This window comes from Panthera pardus, unplaced genomic scaffold (genome assembly GCF_024362965.1).
Source record: "Panthera pardus isolate Hobbes unplaced genomic scaffold, ASM2436296v1 HiC_scaffold_2, whole genome shotgun sequence".
In the NCBI taxonomy this organism is placed as follows: domain Eukaryota; kingdom Metazoa; phylum Chordata; class Mammalia; order Carnivora; family Felidae; genus Panthera; species Panthera pardus.
The window spans coordinates 121,315,856-121,330,173 of record NW_026526765.1 but is presented as its reverse complement, the minus strand read 5'-3'; the positions used below and the strand labels follow the sequence as shown (position 1 = coordinate 121,330,173).

The 14,318-nt window shown below is 52.7% G+C and overlaps 1 protein-coding gene across 6 annotated transcripts in view; it reads right to left on the bottom strand.

The window, feature by feature from the left end:
- The window catches only part of ARAP3 (ArfGAP with RhoGAP domain, ankyrin repeat and PH domain 3), a 25,342-nt gene extending 11,024 nt beyond the window's left edge, over nucleotides 1–14,318 (bottom strand). For 3 of the 6 annotated variants that reach the window (XM_019424498.2, XM_019424502.2, XM_019424503.2), the window contains exons 1-18: nucleotides 14,222–14,318; nucleotides 13,519–13,608; nucleotides 11,190–11,863; nucleotides 11,012–11,073; nucleotides 10,793–10,904; nucleotides 6,550–6,750; nucleotides 6,321–6,390; nucleotides 5,913–6,033; nucleotides 5,634–5,818; nucleotides 5,438–5,544; nucleotides 4,752–4,951; nucleotides 4,568–4,653; nucleotides 4,243–4,425; nucleotides 3,950–4,085; nucleotides 3,207–3,323; nucleotides 2,621–2,768; nucleotides 2,394–2,496; nucleotides 357–576 (exon numbers count right to left, since the gene is read on the bottom strand). In XM_019424498.2, coding sequence (XP_019280043.2) covers nucleotides 357–576; nucleotides 2,394–2,496; nucleotides 2,621–2,768; nucleotides 3,207–3,323; nucleotides 3,950–4,085; nucleotides 4,243–4,425; nucleotides 4,568–4,653; nucleotides 4,752–4,951; nucleotides 5,438–5,544; nucleotides 5,634–5,818; nucleotides 5,913–6,033; nucleotides 6,321–6,390; nucleotides 6,550–6,750; nucleotides 10,793–10,904; nucleotides 11,012–11,073; nucleotides 11,190–11,713 — 2,575 coding nt within the window. In that variant the 5' untranslated portion in view covers nucleotides 11,714–11,863; nucleotides 13,519–13,608; nucleotides 14,222–14,318. Of the gene's footprint in view, nucleotides 1–356; nucleotides 577–2,393; nucleotides 2,497–2,620; nucleotides 2,769–3,206; nucleotides 3,324–3,949; nucleotides 4,086–4,242; nucleotides 4,426–4,567; nucleotides 4,654–4,751; nucleotides 4,952–5,437; nucleotides 5,545–5,633; nucleotides 5,819–5,912; nucleotides 6,034–6,320; nucleotides 6,391–6,549; nucleotides 6,751–10,792; nucleotides 10,905–11,011; nucleotides 11,074–11,189; nucleotides 13,119–13,323; nucleotides 13,422–13,518; nucleotides 13,609–14,221 lie in introns of those variants that run through there. The other 3 variants (XM_019424501.2, XM_019424499.2, XM_019424500.2) reach the window with 3 other exon arrangements.

Genomic DNA, 14,318 nt, shown 5'->3' with positions numbered 1-14,318 from the left:
TAACAGTAACAGTAACATTTATAACATGTAACATTTATTAAACACCTATAAGATAGGTCCTACCAGGCTCTGTGATAAGTGTTTTACATGCATTGCCTTATTTGAAACTACAACTGTTTCATTGTGCCCACTGTAAAGAGGAGGAAACTAAGGCACAGAAAGGTTAAGCAACCTGTCCAAGATCACACAGCTAGAAAGTGACAGAGGTGGAGGTCTGTATCTGGGCAGTCTGACTCCAAAGTTTGTGCCTGAATACACTATGTTCTGCTGTTTCCCCTAGGGATCCCCAAATAGATGAAGGTCCACTGTCCCTTACCCCATGGCCACCTTTCATCCCTGTCCCCACCCCTGCTCACTGATTTCCTGTAGCCGCCGCAGATGCACCATGTCCTCAGGGGCTGGAGAGCCAGGGCCCGGTGCTGGACACAGGAAGAGGTGGTCACCACGAAGAAGTCCAAACCCTGACAGCCAGAGGCCAGGGGCCAGGGCTGAATGGGTGGGAGAGCGTAGCCACAGGCGGCCCAGCCGCAGCAGCCCAGGGCCCAGCAGCTGGTGACAGCTCAGCGGGGAGAACCACTGTGAGTCAAGAGGAAGACATGGGGAACAAGGAGGATGGGGAAAGAGATAACAGGTGGAGAGAAGAGTGAGAAGGATAGGGAAAGACATGAAGAGAGAGCAGAAGAAAGACCGGAATGAAAAGCGATGGGGAGAGAACAAAAGAAAGACACAAGAACACAGGAGATGGATGGAGAAAGACAGGAAAGAAATTCAGTTCAATTTAATTTGCTCCAGCCAACACAGAGAAGATATTCTGTGTGGCAGCCTTATGCCCTTAAATGTAAGGGTAAGGGATGTAAGGGATGTAAGGGTAAGAAAGAATGGGCAGCCAAAATGCTCTAACTGAAGAGTCACGATGCCCTGGGAAATCCCACCACCCTAAGGGGTCAGGGGAGGATTTGTGAAGAAATAAATGTTGGAGATGGTCTGCAAAATGGTGCTTCTCCAGCTACCTGTGGTGATGAAACAGGAGTTCTTTTCTTTTTTTTTTTTTGTTCAAAATTCCAATCTGTTACTAATAGTACTTTTGTAAAAAACAATAAAAATGAACTACTAGAAAAGTAAACTGAAAAAAGAAATACACAATATAAGCCCTCCCTTTTAAAAACTAGATTCTACATATAAAATCACTCTGTGACATTCCAATGAATGTTTGAGCATTTCCCACAGAGAAGTGTCACATCCTGCAGGGCCGACCTGGTGAGGCCAGGAGGAGGCCCTTGGACTTTGGTAATGGGAAGTCACTAACCACCCCTGAAGAGTAGCAGCTCATAAGTCTGGCAGAGGAGGGCAGCCATCAGGGGTTAAGGAGGAAGGGCATGCTTGCTAGGGCACACGACTATTCTGAGGGGTTGTCAGGAGGGCACCAGGGTGATAAGAAGCCGAAGGTGGAGCAGGACTGAGGGAAAAAACGGTTAAGGACGGGAGCGATTGGAGCAATGGGCATCATCATCACCATTACTATTTCAACACCCACAGATGGAGGGCCTGCTGTGTGCCAAGCAGCGCGGGTCTCACATGTCACTTAATCCTCAACGCCAAGGGGAGCATCTTTTAGAGCCACTCTATCTGTATGGAAAAGCTCACAAGGCTGAAAGTTGGAGGACTCAGATCCCAGGATATCTGACTTTAGGGCCTGAGCTTTTTTTTTAATATTCATTTATTTTTGAAAGAGCGCAAGTTGGGGAGGGGCAGAGAGAGGGAGACAGAGGGTCCAAAGGGGGCTCTGCACTGACAGCAGCGAGCTCAATGTGAGACTCAAACTCATGAATGGAGAGAGATCATGACCCGAGACAAAGTCAATGCTCAACTGACTGAGCCACCCAGGAACCCCTAGGGCCCGAACTTTTAATTGCAGGGAGAGGGTGCAGGACAGAGAGACCAGCTTGCCTGGGAATGGAGACGCTGGGTCTCATAAAGGCAGCCTCACCTGTGCACTGGGAGAACTTGGGGAAGGGGGAAGTGGGAGTTAGAGGCAGCCTTTCCTTGGGAAGAAGGCCTGCACAATGAAGTTCAAGCCATGAGCTTTGGAGACAAAGGCCTGTTTTCAATCCTGGGCTCTGCTGCCTCCTAGCTCTGTGACCTTGATCAAATGACTTCATAACCTGTGTAACTCTGTTTCCCTGTATGTGAAATACTGATAATCCTTTCCTCTCAGGGTTGTTGTGAAAGTTAAATGAGCTATTGAGTGGGCAGTGCCTAACACTGGTCCTAGCACAGCTGTTAATGAAGGTGGATGTGGTAGGGGTGGCTGTAGGAACAGGAGAGGGCATGATGGGGACAGCTGGGGACAGGGAAACCATGGGCTGTTAGGGAGGAGGTCTCAGATGGCTCACCTTGCCCACAGCACTGGTCCAGGCCTCCAGACTGTCAGCTCCATCTGTGCCAAAATGCTGGATCCTCCCCCCAGTGAGGATGAGCTCAAAGGAAAAGGGGAATCTAGAAAGAAAGTGAGGTTAAGGAGAATGGGGACCAAGAGGGGCTGGCAGGCTCAGGATCACAAAGGGCAAAGGGGGAGTGCAGGGAGCATGGGGTGTGGTTACCTGTCGAGGGGTGTGGTTACCTGTCAAGGTCACTTGGGTCAGTGGGTGGGGGACTCACACCCAGACATACAACATCTTGGGGCTGGATGAGGCTGAGGGGTTCAGGGCTGCTTTCTGACACAAACATTTCCAGAGCTGCTCTCAGCACGCACCACATTCGGGGGGGAGCTAAGGGGGAGGCTGATGGTCAGCAGGCAGAAGATGTCTGTCCCTACCGTCATAATTCCCATTTCCCATATTTATTCTTTCTATGCCAAACCCTCTGCCTGTGTATGATCTCACGTAATCTTTACAACAACACTATGAGGTGGGTATCATCTTCAGTCCTCTTTGCAGGTAGGGAAACTGAGGCCCAGAGTTTGAGTAGTTTGCCCAAGTCACATTAGTAGGAAGTAGCAGAGCTGGGATTTGGCCCAGGCAGTCTGACTTCACAGCACACGCTCTCATCTATCACCCAGTGCTGCCCCCAGGCATGGTCCCTCTCTTACTCCCAGCACCTAGCCCACTCCAGGGTGTGGCCCTACTTGCCCTTCCCGCCCCTCTGCGGTACACCTTGCTCATCCCAGTTTCTGCCCCATCTCCCCCCACCCTCGGCTCGCCTCTCACCATCCCGGCCCCTGCGAGGAGGTGGGGGTCCAGCTTTGTTGCTGATGGGACCACAGTACAGGAAGCTGCTGTAAGTGGCAGGTACCACCACCTCATTGTACACGCCAGGGGAAGGGTCTGCAAGGGGAAGGAGAAGTGGTCAGTTCAGTGCAGTGCAATGGGATGGCCTGAGTCATCAGGAAAAGGATCAGACTGAGGAAGACAGTGGGACCCAACTCCACTGGCAGCATGGCCAAGTCAAGCCCAGTGGGGCTGGACCCCTTACTACCCAGATTAGTAAAGATGGTAGTAGGAAGCAAGACACCAGCCCTTGCCCACTGCCTCTCCCAACCAGCCATCCATTCACCCAGTCAGCCCAGGGTGGAAACCTCTAAGCATGGGCCATCCTATAAGTGTCACAGCCCCTCTGGCCTGACCCCTGGAGAGAAGCATCATTAGATGACTGTTTCTTTGATCAGACTTCCCCAGGAACATGAGATCTCCTTTATGGGTTGACCTTGTCAGGGGTTCACCAGCACTAACACCTCAAACATCCAGATCCATTCCAGGCAGTGGCTGCCATTGATCATTTCATGACTTCAGGATATAGGACCCAGAGGATCTAGAAGGTTGGGAAACTACCCAAACTGGGCCATTGTGATGGGATGAGTAAAAGGGTACATGGGGCTCCCTGGAACAATCAAGGCACGGGTCAGGGTTGAGAATTCTTAGGGGATGAGAAAGGAGGTCCTTCTGGGGATTACCTGGGAGCAGGAGACCAGAGAAGCTGCCATCAGGTGCTGAGGGGGACCAGGACTCCTCGCCCTCAGAGGCCTCAACACAGAGGAGCTGGGTCATGTTCTTCAGCAGATTGGGTCCTGTCACAGCTGCACACAGTGCCTACAGAAGGGGAAGGGCCTCTATCAGCCCCAAGACCCAACCTGACAGTGTGGGGACAGTCCTCCAGTCATCAGAAACAGCCCCAACCCCACGCCAAGTCTAGGCATTTCAACTCAGAGACTGCCCTCCTCCATCAGCCCCAACCTGTCCCTCCTACCTGGAGAAGCTGGCCATGATCTAGATACTGAGGGTGGGGCTTCCGGAAGAGACCCAGTCGGTACTTCCGGGAAATGAACTCTCCCCGGGGGCCAGGGCTTGTATCTGGATGCAGCCCCTCACCTGGGGGTAATGCCCCTGCCCAGAAGCGATTGGCACGATCATTTCCCAGGACAATGAACAACTGTAGGATGACAAAGGGCAGAGGCAACTGACAGGAACTCGAGTCGTCAGACATTTCAATCCTGCCCTCAAGCTGGGCCCACAGCCTTTTATGGATGCTTTTCTTCCATCTTCCCCACTTTTTCCCTCTTCAGACTCCTCACCTGCACTATCTCATTACTCCACACACTTGTGTCCAGCTTCAGGCTCTGTACTTTGGAGATCCCAGAACCCAGGGCCCGGTGCTGACCTGTTAGGGTATGAAGGGTATGTGGCATAGATACCCAGAACCTCCAGCCTCAGCCCCCGCTCCCTCTCCCTGTTTTAGCTAAAGGCCCCAGCCCTCACCTGCACACTGCTTGCAGATGACCACCCCGAGGTTGACAGCAGCCCAGTCTGGGCGGGAGGCGCCACAGTCCGCACAGTGCCGGTTTGCCCGATTGGACCAGATTTTCTCAGCCACCTCGTAGTCAGACAGGGTCTCGGTTACTGCTTCCTGCAGAGCGGCCGCCCAGCTCTGCCGAGCACCCCCAGACTCGGCTGTGAAGCTGAGGGGTGGACAGCCAGTCTGTGGGCATGGATACCCCCTCCTACCTGTCCCATCTCACTAGCCATTCCTGCAGGAAGCCCTGCAGGCCACTTCTGGGCCAGCCCAGACCATCCTGAGACCTTGACCCTGATCACTGGAATTCCATCAGTGCACACCCACTGACATCCTACTGAAGAGGCCTCTAGTCCTCTACCTGCCCTGGGTCTCCTTCAAAAGTCTCTCCCCCAGGGGTGCCTGGGTGGCTCAGTCTGTTAAGTGTCTGTCTTTGCTTAGGTCATGACCTCCCTGTTTGTGGGTTCAAGAGTGCAGAGCCTGCTTGGGATTCTCTCTCTCTCTCTCTCTCTCTCTCTCTCTGCCCCTCCCCCCACTCACACTTTCTCTCCCCCCCCCCCCCGCCCTTTCTCTCTCTCTCTCAAAATAAATAATAAACTTAAAAAAAAAAAGTCTCTCCCCAGTCCCTGCCTCCTGCCAGTCTGGGCCCCACCTGAAGCAGCGATGGGGCGTGAGCAGATCAAAACTGCGACTCTTGGTCTCCCTGACGCTGCATCCTTGCAGTTCAATGAAGCAGATCCCGATGCCGGAAGAAAAGGCCTGGTGGGATTGTGGGGGTTGGAACAGGTTCAATGAGGCACCAGAATGGGCTAGGCCAGGCTCCTTGGCCTCGGCCAGGCCCTTCTCACCTGCTCACTCTTGTACAGGGCAAGCTCTCCAGGGCTCAAAGCAGCAAAAACCTTGGCCTTGTGTCCACGAAGTTCTAGCATGCCTGTGCGGAGGGGTCGGGGTGGCTGAGCGGGCCGGGGATGGCCCAGGAGGCGCTGCTCCCTCAGGCAGGATTGCAGTGTGGAGCACCAGGTGTCCCGCTGGGCTGGTGGGGGACAGAGAAGCAGGTTAGCCAGCAGCTGTGTGCTCACATGGCTTCCCTGCCCCCCACCCTGACACAGTAGGGCCCTGCTTCTCACCCTCGCTCTCTGTGCGAAACACAAACACCCTCTGGCCAGTGATGACCTGGAACTTGTTATCCTTGCTGCTGCGGGTCATCTCAATGGCAGTCAGAGGGATCACACCCTTGGGGAAGGGATCCTGGAGAGACAGCCCAGTGACCCAAAGGGACAGCAATTCAACCATGTGTGCTGACCCTGGAGCCAGCGCCAACTTTTAATGAGATCGGCATTCATTCCACAAGCAGTGGGGTACAGCTGCTAACCTAGCTACTTTAGATGCTGACATCAGTCGTGTGGTGACCGCCTCCCCCCGCCCCCCCCCCCCCCCCGACCTGGGCTTCCCATCTTGCAGTCCGAAGCCTTTCTCAACCCTCCCCTTCCCTTTCTCTTTCCCTAGGCCCAACATAGCATCTCCCAGACCCCCACCTTATCATTGCCAAAGTACATCAGACTCCTGCCGTTGAACTGCACAAAGCGCCTCTGGAAAACGTAGTTTCTGGGGAAGGCAGGGGCCAAGATGAGTGAGTGGTGGAGGCTGTATCCTGAGGGTTCCTAGGGTCTGGGAGTACCTGGGACCTGACCCACCACCACCACCCAGCCTCCCTCTTCCCTCTTCTCCCTCCCTACCCTCCCTTTCCCTCCCCAGTAGCCCCACCCCTGAGGGGAGAGCTTGTCTAGCCAGCCGCTGAGCAGGGGCGTGGGGCGGTCTGCTGTGGATGAGAAGCTGGCATAGGGTGAAATGAGGTCATCATTCATCTCCATGTCCAGGGTGGGCAGTGAGAGGGTAGAATCCCCAGGCAGCTCAAGGCTAGCATAGCCAGCATCCTCCCGTGCTTCCAGATCCTGTCTGCTGAGCCTTATGTGGGGCAAGAGAGAACATATATTAGACCCTGGTCCCTAGACACCCCCACCCACAGCACTTCGTAGAATGTTTGGAAGGTACTGGATCACTTTTCAAACAGGGAAATGGGGATGTTGGGAACCCAAAAGATTATCATAGAGCCTTTTCCCTGAGCACACTTGGATTTTTTACTGGAAAAATTTCAGTCCCTCTCCTTTGCCATTAGTATTACTTGGTAGAAAAGTTGGGGAAAGGCTGTGTAGCTGGCTTTCTGCCACAGTTGCTGATATCTAATCAATAAGTCTTTTTGGTTCTCTCTCCAAAAATGCTTGACTTTCTCTCCCTGGACCAAATTCCCATGAGTTCTCACCAGGGTGATATGAATTACCTAACTGGTCACCTGCTTCCACTCCTGCCCTCCCTTGGACCTCACTTGCCATCACTACCAGAGCACTCCTTTAAAAATGCAATTGACCTTTCTCTGCTCCTCCCCTGCTCACGGTCTGTCTGTCTGTCTCTCTCTCAAAAATAAATAAACATTAGGGGCGCCTGGGTGGCGCAGTCGGTTAAGCGTCCGACTTCAGCCAGGTCATGATCTCGCGGTCCGTGAGTTCGAGCCCCGCGTCAGGCTCTGGGCTGATGGCTCGGAGCCTGGAGCCTGTTTCCGATTCTGTGTCTCCCTCTCTCTCTGCCCCTCCCCCGTTCATGCTCTGTCTCTCTCTGTCCCAAAAATAAATAAAAAACGTTGAAAAATAAATAAATAAATAAACATTAAAAAAATTTTTTAAAAAAAGGGTGCCACATGGCTGGCTCAGTTGGTTAAGCGTCCAACTTCAGCTCCCGTCATGATCTCACAGTTTGTGAATTTGAGCCCCGCGTTGGGCTCTGTGCTGACAGCTCAGAGCCTGGAGCCTGCTTCAGATTCTGTGTCTCCCTCTCTCTCTGCTCCTCCCCCGTTCACGCTCTGTCTCTGTCTCTCTCTCAAAAATAAACATTAAAAAAAAAATGTAATGCAAATGAGATCATTTCACTATCCTCCACCACCCCTTCCCTCAATGAAATCCTGCATAACTTCTCATTTGCAGTTGGGATAAATCCAAATCCCTTAAAACGGGCTGTAAGACCTTGTACAATGAGACCCACACCCAATCCCCTGACCTCCTTTTATATCACCCTTGCCTTTGCTTACTACAGTTTAGCCACCTTCTCTTCCCTCTTTCAGAGTCTTTGCACATGCTGTTCCTTCTGCCCAGAACATGCTTCCCTGGGCTGCTTTATCTCAGCCCTTAGGTCTTTGCTTATGCCATCTTCCCAGGAAGTCCTCTATTATTCTCTGTCACTTTCCAGGAGTCCTTAACCTCAGTAGCACAAAGTCACTTGGGAAACCTTAAAATACCAGTATATGGCCCCCATCCTAGACATTTAAGTTTGATCATCTGGGAGTGGGCTCATGAATGTTTATTTCTAAAAGTTCCCCAGGCTGGGTTGCCTGGGTAGCTCAGTTCATTAAGCATCCGACTTGGGCTCAGATCATGATCTCCGTTTTGGTTCATGAGTTGGAGCCCCACATAGGGATCTGTGCTGGTGGTGCAGAATCTGCTTGGGATTCTCTCCCTGCCCCTTCCCCACTTGTGTGCTCTCTCTCTCTCTCTCAAAATCAATAAACTAAAAAAAAAAAAAAAAGTTCCCAGACTATAGTGCAGCTAAGGTTGAAAACCATTACTCTACCCTATTTGTTTCTTACTTAAGTGAGAAACACTTACTTAAATTGCTTACTTAAGCAATCAGTTAAGAACCCCCACAAACTCCCAGTGCCTCATCTACCCAATTTCACACATTTTTTACATTCCTTCTGCTGCTGTCATAAACATCCCTGTTTGAAACCAGTCCCTCCTCTGTGCACCAACCTCTCACCTACACAGGATGTTGCTCCAGACTGTCTCCCCTTCCTCTCCCCGACAGCAACTAATTCTCCCTCTCTACCAGATCCCTGCAATCCATCTATAAACATATGTAACACTGCCTCCTACAAAAAACATTTCTTAACTCCACTTCCACTGTAACAACCACTCAACCCTGTGCTCTTCTATGCAGAAAAATTCAAAAATGTCATCTGTACCTTCCAACTCCTTCTGTTATCTCTTGAGACCATTTTGATCTGGCTTTCACCTTTACCTCTTGTCAAGGTCCCCAGTGACCTCTATGTTGCCAATTCCAGAAGCCAATTCTCAGTCCTTGTCTTTCTTGACCTCCTGGCAGCATTTGAACTGTTGACCTCCCCCTCCTCCTATCTTCACTTGGCTCCTATGACATCACACTCTTCTGGTTTTCCTTCTCCTTTACTACTCATTTCTTTTTAGTCTGTTTTTCTGGTTCTTCCTCTTCTCCCAAACCTCTTGATATTGATAAGTATGCTAGGACTCTGATCTTGGTCCTCTGCTCTATCGACACTCACTCACAGCTATATACACCCATGTAGATGCTGTAAACTCACAAATTTAGATCTCCAGCTCAGACCTCTCCCCCAGACTCCAGGCTTGTATATTCAATGGTCTATTTGTCATCTCTTCTTGGGTTTATAATATATACCTCAAATTCAGCACATCCAAAATGGAGCTCCTGATCTCCCCACCACCCCCTGCTTTGTGCAGTTTCCCCATGTCAGATCAGAGCAACTCCAGGAACTTTCAGTTGCTCAAACAGCACTGTCCAACAGAGGTCACTGTGCAAACCACATACGTAATTTTCGATTTTCTAGTAGCCACATTAAAAAATAAAAAGAAACAAGTAAAACTAATTATATTTTATTTAATCCCACATACCCAACATATTAACATTTTACTATGTCATCCATATAAAAAGTAAGATAATTTATGTCTACTTCTGTCATATTCATCCAGTACTGATTTTTTTTTCATGCTAAGTCTTTCAAATTTGGTAGTTTTATAGTTACAGCACATCTTACTCCAGACTAGCCACATTTCATGTGTTCAGTAAGCACGTGTGGCTAGTGGCTACCACACTGGACAGTGCAGCTCAGACTAAAATCTTTGAGGTCATTCTTGACTGCTCTTTTCTCTCACACCCCAAGTGTCAATGTCTCTCACATGACAGTTTGCCTTCAAAATATAACCCATATCCAACCACATCTTGCCATCTCCACTATGACTTAGTCTGAGATGTCTCATCTAGATTACTGCAATAACCTCATATCTGGTCTCTCTACTTCTGCTTTTGCTCCTACTGACCATTCCCAACACAGCAACCAGAGGGATTCTTAAAAATGTATTCAAAACCCTTCCAGTGGCTTCCCATTTCACTTAGAGTCAAAGCGAAAGTCCCCAAAAGGTCCTACCTGATCTGATTCTTTTTACCTCTCTGACATCATTTCCTCCCACTCTTCCTGCCCTGGCCACTATACCCCAGCCCCACTGGCCTTGTCACCACTCCTGGGTCTACCTGGAAGCCTCTATTCTAGCCACTCCCCTGCCTGGGACACTTATCCCAGACACTGTCATGATTAACTCTCTCACACCCTTCATTTTGCTCAAGTGTCATTTGAAAACACTCTGGCAACTCTTAATGAAAAATTATAGCCCATTTCTCCTCACTCCATCCCAGCCTTCTTACCCTGCTCTTTTTTTTCCCATGGTATTTAATACCTTTTAACATATGATGTAACTTATTTATTATACTTATTTTTATTTGACTCCCCACACGGACAAGGATTTCTGATCTATCCCAAATACCTACAACATCTGGGATGCAGTAGATGCTCAATAAAGATTTGTTAAATGAAAGCAAGAAAAGCATTTCTCCGTATTGTAAATTATATATCCATCTGTTTGTCTACTTGTTTCAGTTCCTGTCTGCCCTTGAGTCACAAGAGGCTTGAGGGGGGTACTGGGTCTGCCATAGTCCTTCTATATCTTGAGTACCTGGCTGGCACACAGTGGACACTCAATACACATTTGATGAATAACTGGATCCATAGCCACCACCAGACTGCTCCTCAAGCTTCTCTCTTCCTGCCATCACCACCCTACTGACTACTCACCTGTGTTCAACCCGGTCCTGACAGACACCTCTGCCTTCTCTTCTGTCAGGTGGCCCTGGGACCCCCACGGGCTGGACACCATAGTACAGGCAGCCAGGGTCCATGATATGTACTGGCAGGGGGAGTAATGGGAGAGACAAGGAAGAGGAGGTCAGGTGGGAATGTATGGGTCCTGAAGGGACCTGTCTCTCTCCCCCCAACCCATGATAACCCACCTACCTGTGCCTGCTGTGGGCCTGAGGGCAGGGGTGGGGGCAGCTGCCTGGGAGCTGTCTGGGGTCCTGAGGGAAAAGGTCTAGTGATCATTAAGGGAGAGAGGAGAGAGGAGAAACCCTCATGTCCTGCACCTTCTTGCCCCCACCCAGCACTGGATCCCAAGGAAGCCAGCCCCACTCACATGTCCTGGGCTGTCTGTGCCCCGCCTCTTAAGTCCAGGCCAAAGTAGATGGCATTTGGCATCATTTCCACAGTATTCAAGGCTGAAGTCTGCTCAGAGGAGGAGGTGGGGAGAGGAGGGGAACTTGGGCTGGACTCCGGGCTCCTGGACACTTCTGGTTTCCAGAGGGTTGGGCTCACTCCAGGTCTTTGGGTGGTGGTGGGGCCACTGAGTCCACCAAATACTGTCCTGGGCTTAGGCACAGGCTTGGGGGGCTGGGCTTGGGGGGCCAGGCTGGGGGATGGCTCCATGGCACTGTCCAACTGGGAATCCAGGGAGCCCTCTGCAGCACCTGCCTGCAGCAGGCGCAGAATGCGTTTCCGGTGACCTGTGGCGCTGACACCCAACTGCCTCAGCTCCTCGTGGCCCAGGCCCCGGGCTGCACCCGCTGTAGCCAGGCCATGCCTTCGGAACGTGTCTGCATACTGCTCCAGGTGCACCGTGGCCAGCCACACAGCGATGTCCAGGTCCTGAGGGGCAGCCATGGGGGCTCAGGCCATTGCTGGGGGGAGCGGCAGGGTGAAGGAAGGGCTCAGGCTGAGATTCCCCCTCCCTGTCCCAAAGTCTGAGGCCTGGACAGGGGGTAGGTACCAGACTTGTCTTCCTCCAAAGAAAAATGACCAGTGGCCGGCAATCTGGAGGAAGAGCCGTCCCAGAACATCAGAAAGGGCTTTCTTATTATAGAGGAATCTCTTCATTTGCAGATGAGGACACTGAGGCTCAGAGAAGGGAAGAGGCTTGCCCCAGGCTCACAACAAATTGGTGGAAGTGTTGGCCCCCACGCTCCTGACCACCCTAGGTCTGGATCAAAGCTCTGCCTCTGCTTTATTGCATTCAACCAAGTCAGCATGGGACAAGATGACAGAAGCCTGCGGGGGCAGGATGGAAAGGGATGGTGGGAAGAGGGGCCTCATTACGTGGCCTAAGGTGGGTACAGGGGCAGCTGTGGCACAAGAGGAGGGAAGAGGTGGAGATTCCACCCCCCTGGTTTTCAGAACTGAGGTACAAGCTCGGCCATCCTAATCCTGGTCATTCCCAGTTCCTCCTCCCCTTCCACCTATTGTCTCTGCTCAGACTTCCTTCCTGTCCCTCCAGCCCTGGCCGCCCCCACATCCTGTCTGCCTTGGACAGGCTGCCCAGAGAGCCCTAACTAGTTTCAGCAAGTGGGGTCCTGGCCGTGGAAACAGGCCACCTGGGGAATGGGGATAGGGTGGAGAATTGGGCTGGAAAGAGGAGGGCCCAGAGGCCAGGGGTACTCCAGGGTCTTCACTCTCCACCAACCTGAAGCATGTTCACACACATGCATGCACACGTGAGCACCCTCCCTATAGCGACTCAAGAGTGTGAAATGACATCCCCCTACCTCTGCTTTCTCCAAATCTTCTTCCTCTGAGCTTTCCCTTTCCCTTTCCCGTGCCTTTGGGCTCAAGTCTTTGAGGCTCTGTCCCGTTCGGCCATCCCGACCCTGACCCTGGTCTATTCTCTGGACCTGTCTCAGAGTTTTCTCTCTGCTTGTCCCTTTCTCTACCCCACTCTATCGGTCACTGCCTCTATCTAAATCCATCTTTGTTCCCCTCCTTCTTTTGCTCTGTCATCAAGCCTCTCCTTGCCTGAGTCTCCAATTTTAACTAGACCTTTAGGTGTATGTGACTCCAGATTTCTGTCTCTCTGCCTCTGCCTGTTAGCTTCTCACACACTTTCTCCCCATGGGGTCCTGACCAGGACTCTCTCTCGCCCCAGCATCAGTTCTGGCCTTTCTGCCTCTCCGCAGCTGGGCCCCCGTACCCAAGCTAGTTAGGGCCTGACTCAGAGCCCAGTTTCCCAGTGACTCAGATCCAGCCCGAGGGCACGGGACTGGAAACCCGGAGGTGCGCGGGGCAGGAGTGCCGGGGGCGGGCCGGGCAGCGCGGGGCAGCGCGGGCTGCGACGAAGGAGGGGGTTGAGGAGGGAGGGGGCAGAGGCCGGGCCACCGGAGGGAGGGGCGAGTCACGGCGGGGAGGGGGGCGGGGGAGGGCCGCCGGCGCGGACAGGGCCCTCGAGGAGGGGACGGGGAGGAGTCTGGGAAGCAGGGGCCCGTGGGCGCGGGGGTCCTCACCTCACTACGCGGCCGCCGTCCGCTCCCGGTGCCCGCCGCGCCGTCCGAGGCTCGGGTCGCGCAGCGCGGGCCCCGCCTCCCCTCAGCCCTCCCCCGACGGGCCCGGCCCCGCCCCGCCCCGCCGGCCGGTTCCCTCCGCTGGGCCCCGCTACTCCTTGTGCAAGCGCCGGCCTTCAAAAGGTTTGGGCTCCTTACCTAACCGCTGCGCTTATCTCGGGGCCTGGCCAACTCTGTCTTCCTAGGGGCCGAGAAAGGGACCGGAACAGGAGCGGGAGGTCAAGACAGCTTTAGAGAGAGGGACAAAGGGGTAAAGACCAGAATGGAGATGTGACAGAGGTAGAACCAGAGCGAAAAGGAGAGCGGCCTGGAGCACGGCTTTGCCCTTCTGCTGTTCCCTCCCCATCGTGCCAAAAGAGGAGGGAAAGAGGTGGGCCCTAAGCCCCCAGGGTGGCAGCCCCTGTCCCATGCCCAGCACCGTGGCTGGACCCTGGCACCCAGTTAGCGAGTGAAGGGAGGCTGGCATCCGGAAGTCACAGATAGCCACAGCCTGCCAAGCTGGGGACCCCTTCAGTAGCCCAGAGGTTTGACGTGAGGGAATAGGGGCCGATGCCTAGCAGAGGAGTCCCCATCTGCTTCTTCCTCCCCAAGAGCCAGGCCTAGGTTTCTTCCCAGAGGTGAAGGTCAGCAAGGCAACATTCCTACTCCCATACCCCCCAACCCGGGTCTTGGGGCTGCCTTTTAGGGGATAAGCCTGGCGCCCTGCAAGCTCAGTGACCCAGCAAGAAGTCTTTTCTTCTTTAGGAGAAGCCCCTTCTCTTCATCCTCGTACTCCATTTTTTTTTTTTTTTTTTTTTTTTTGGTGAGGTGGGGGGCGGAGGTAGGGGGATGGGGGTGTTACCTGAGGAGAAATGGCTCCTCTCCTTTTTCCCAATCTTGCCTGGAGCCCTAGCTTTGAAGCCTGTCCCCCAGAGCCTGAGGCACTTCCCCCTCAGAGT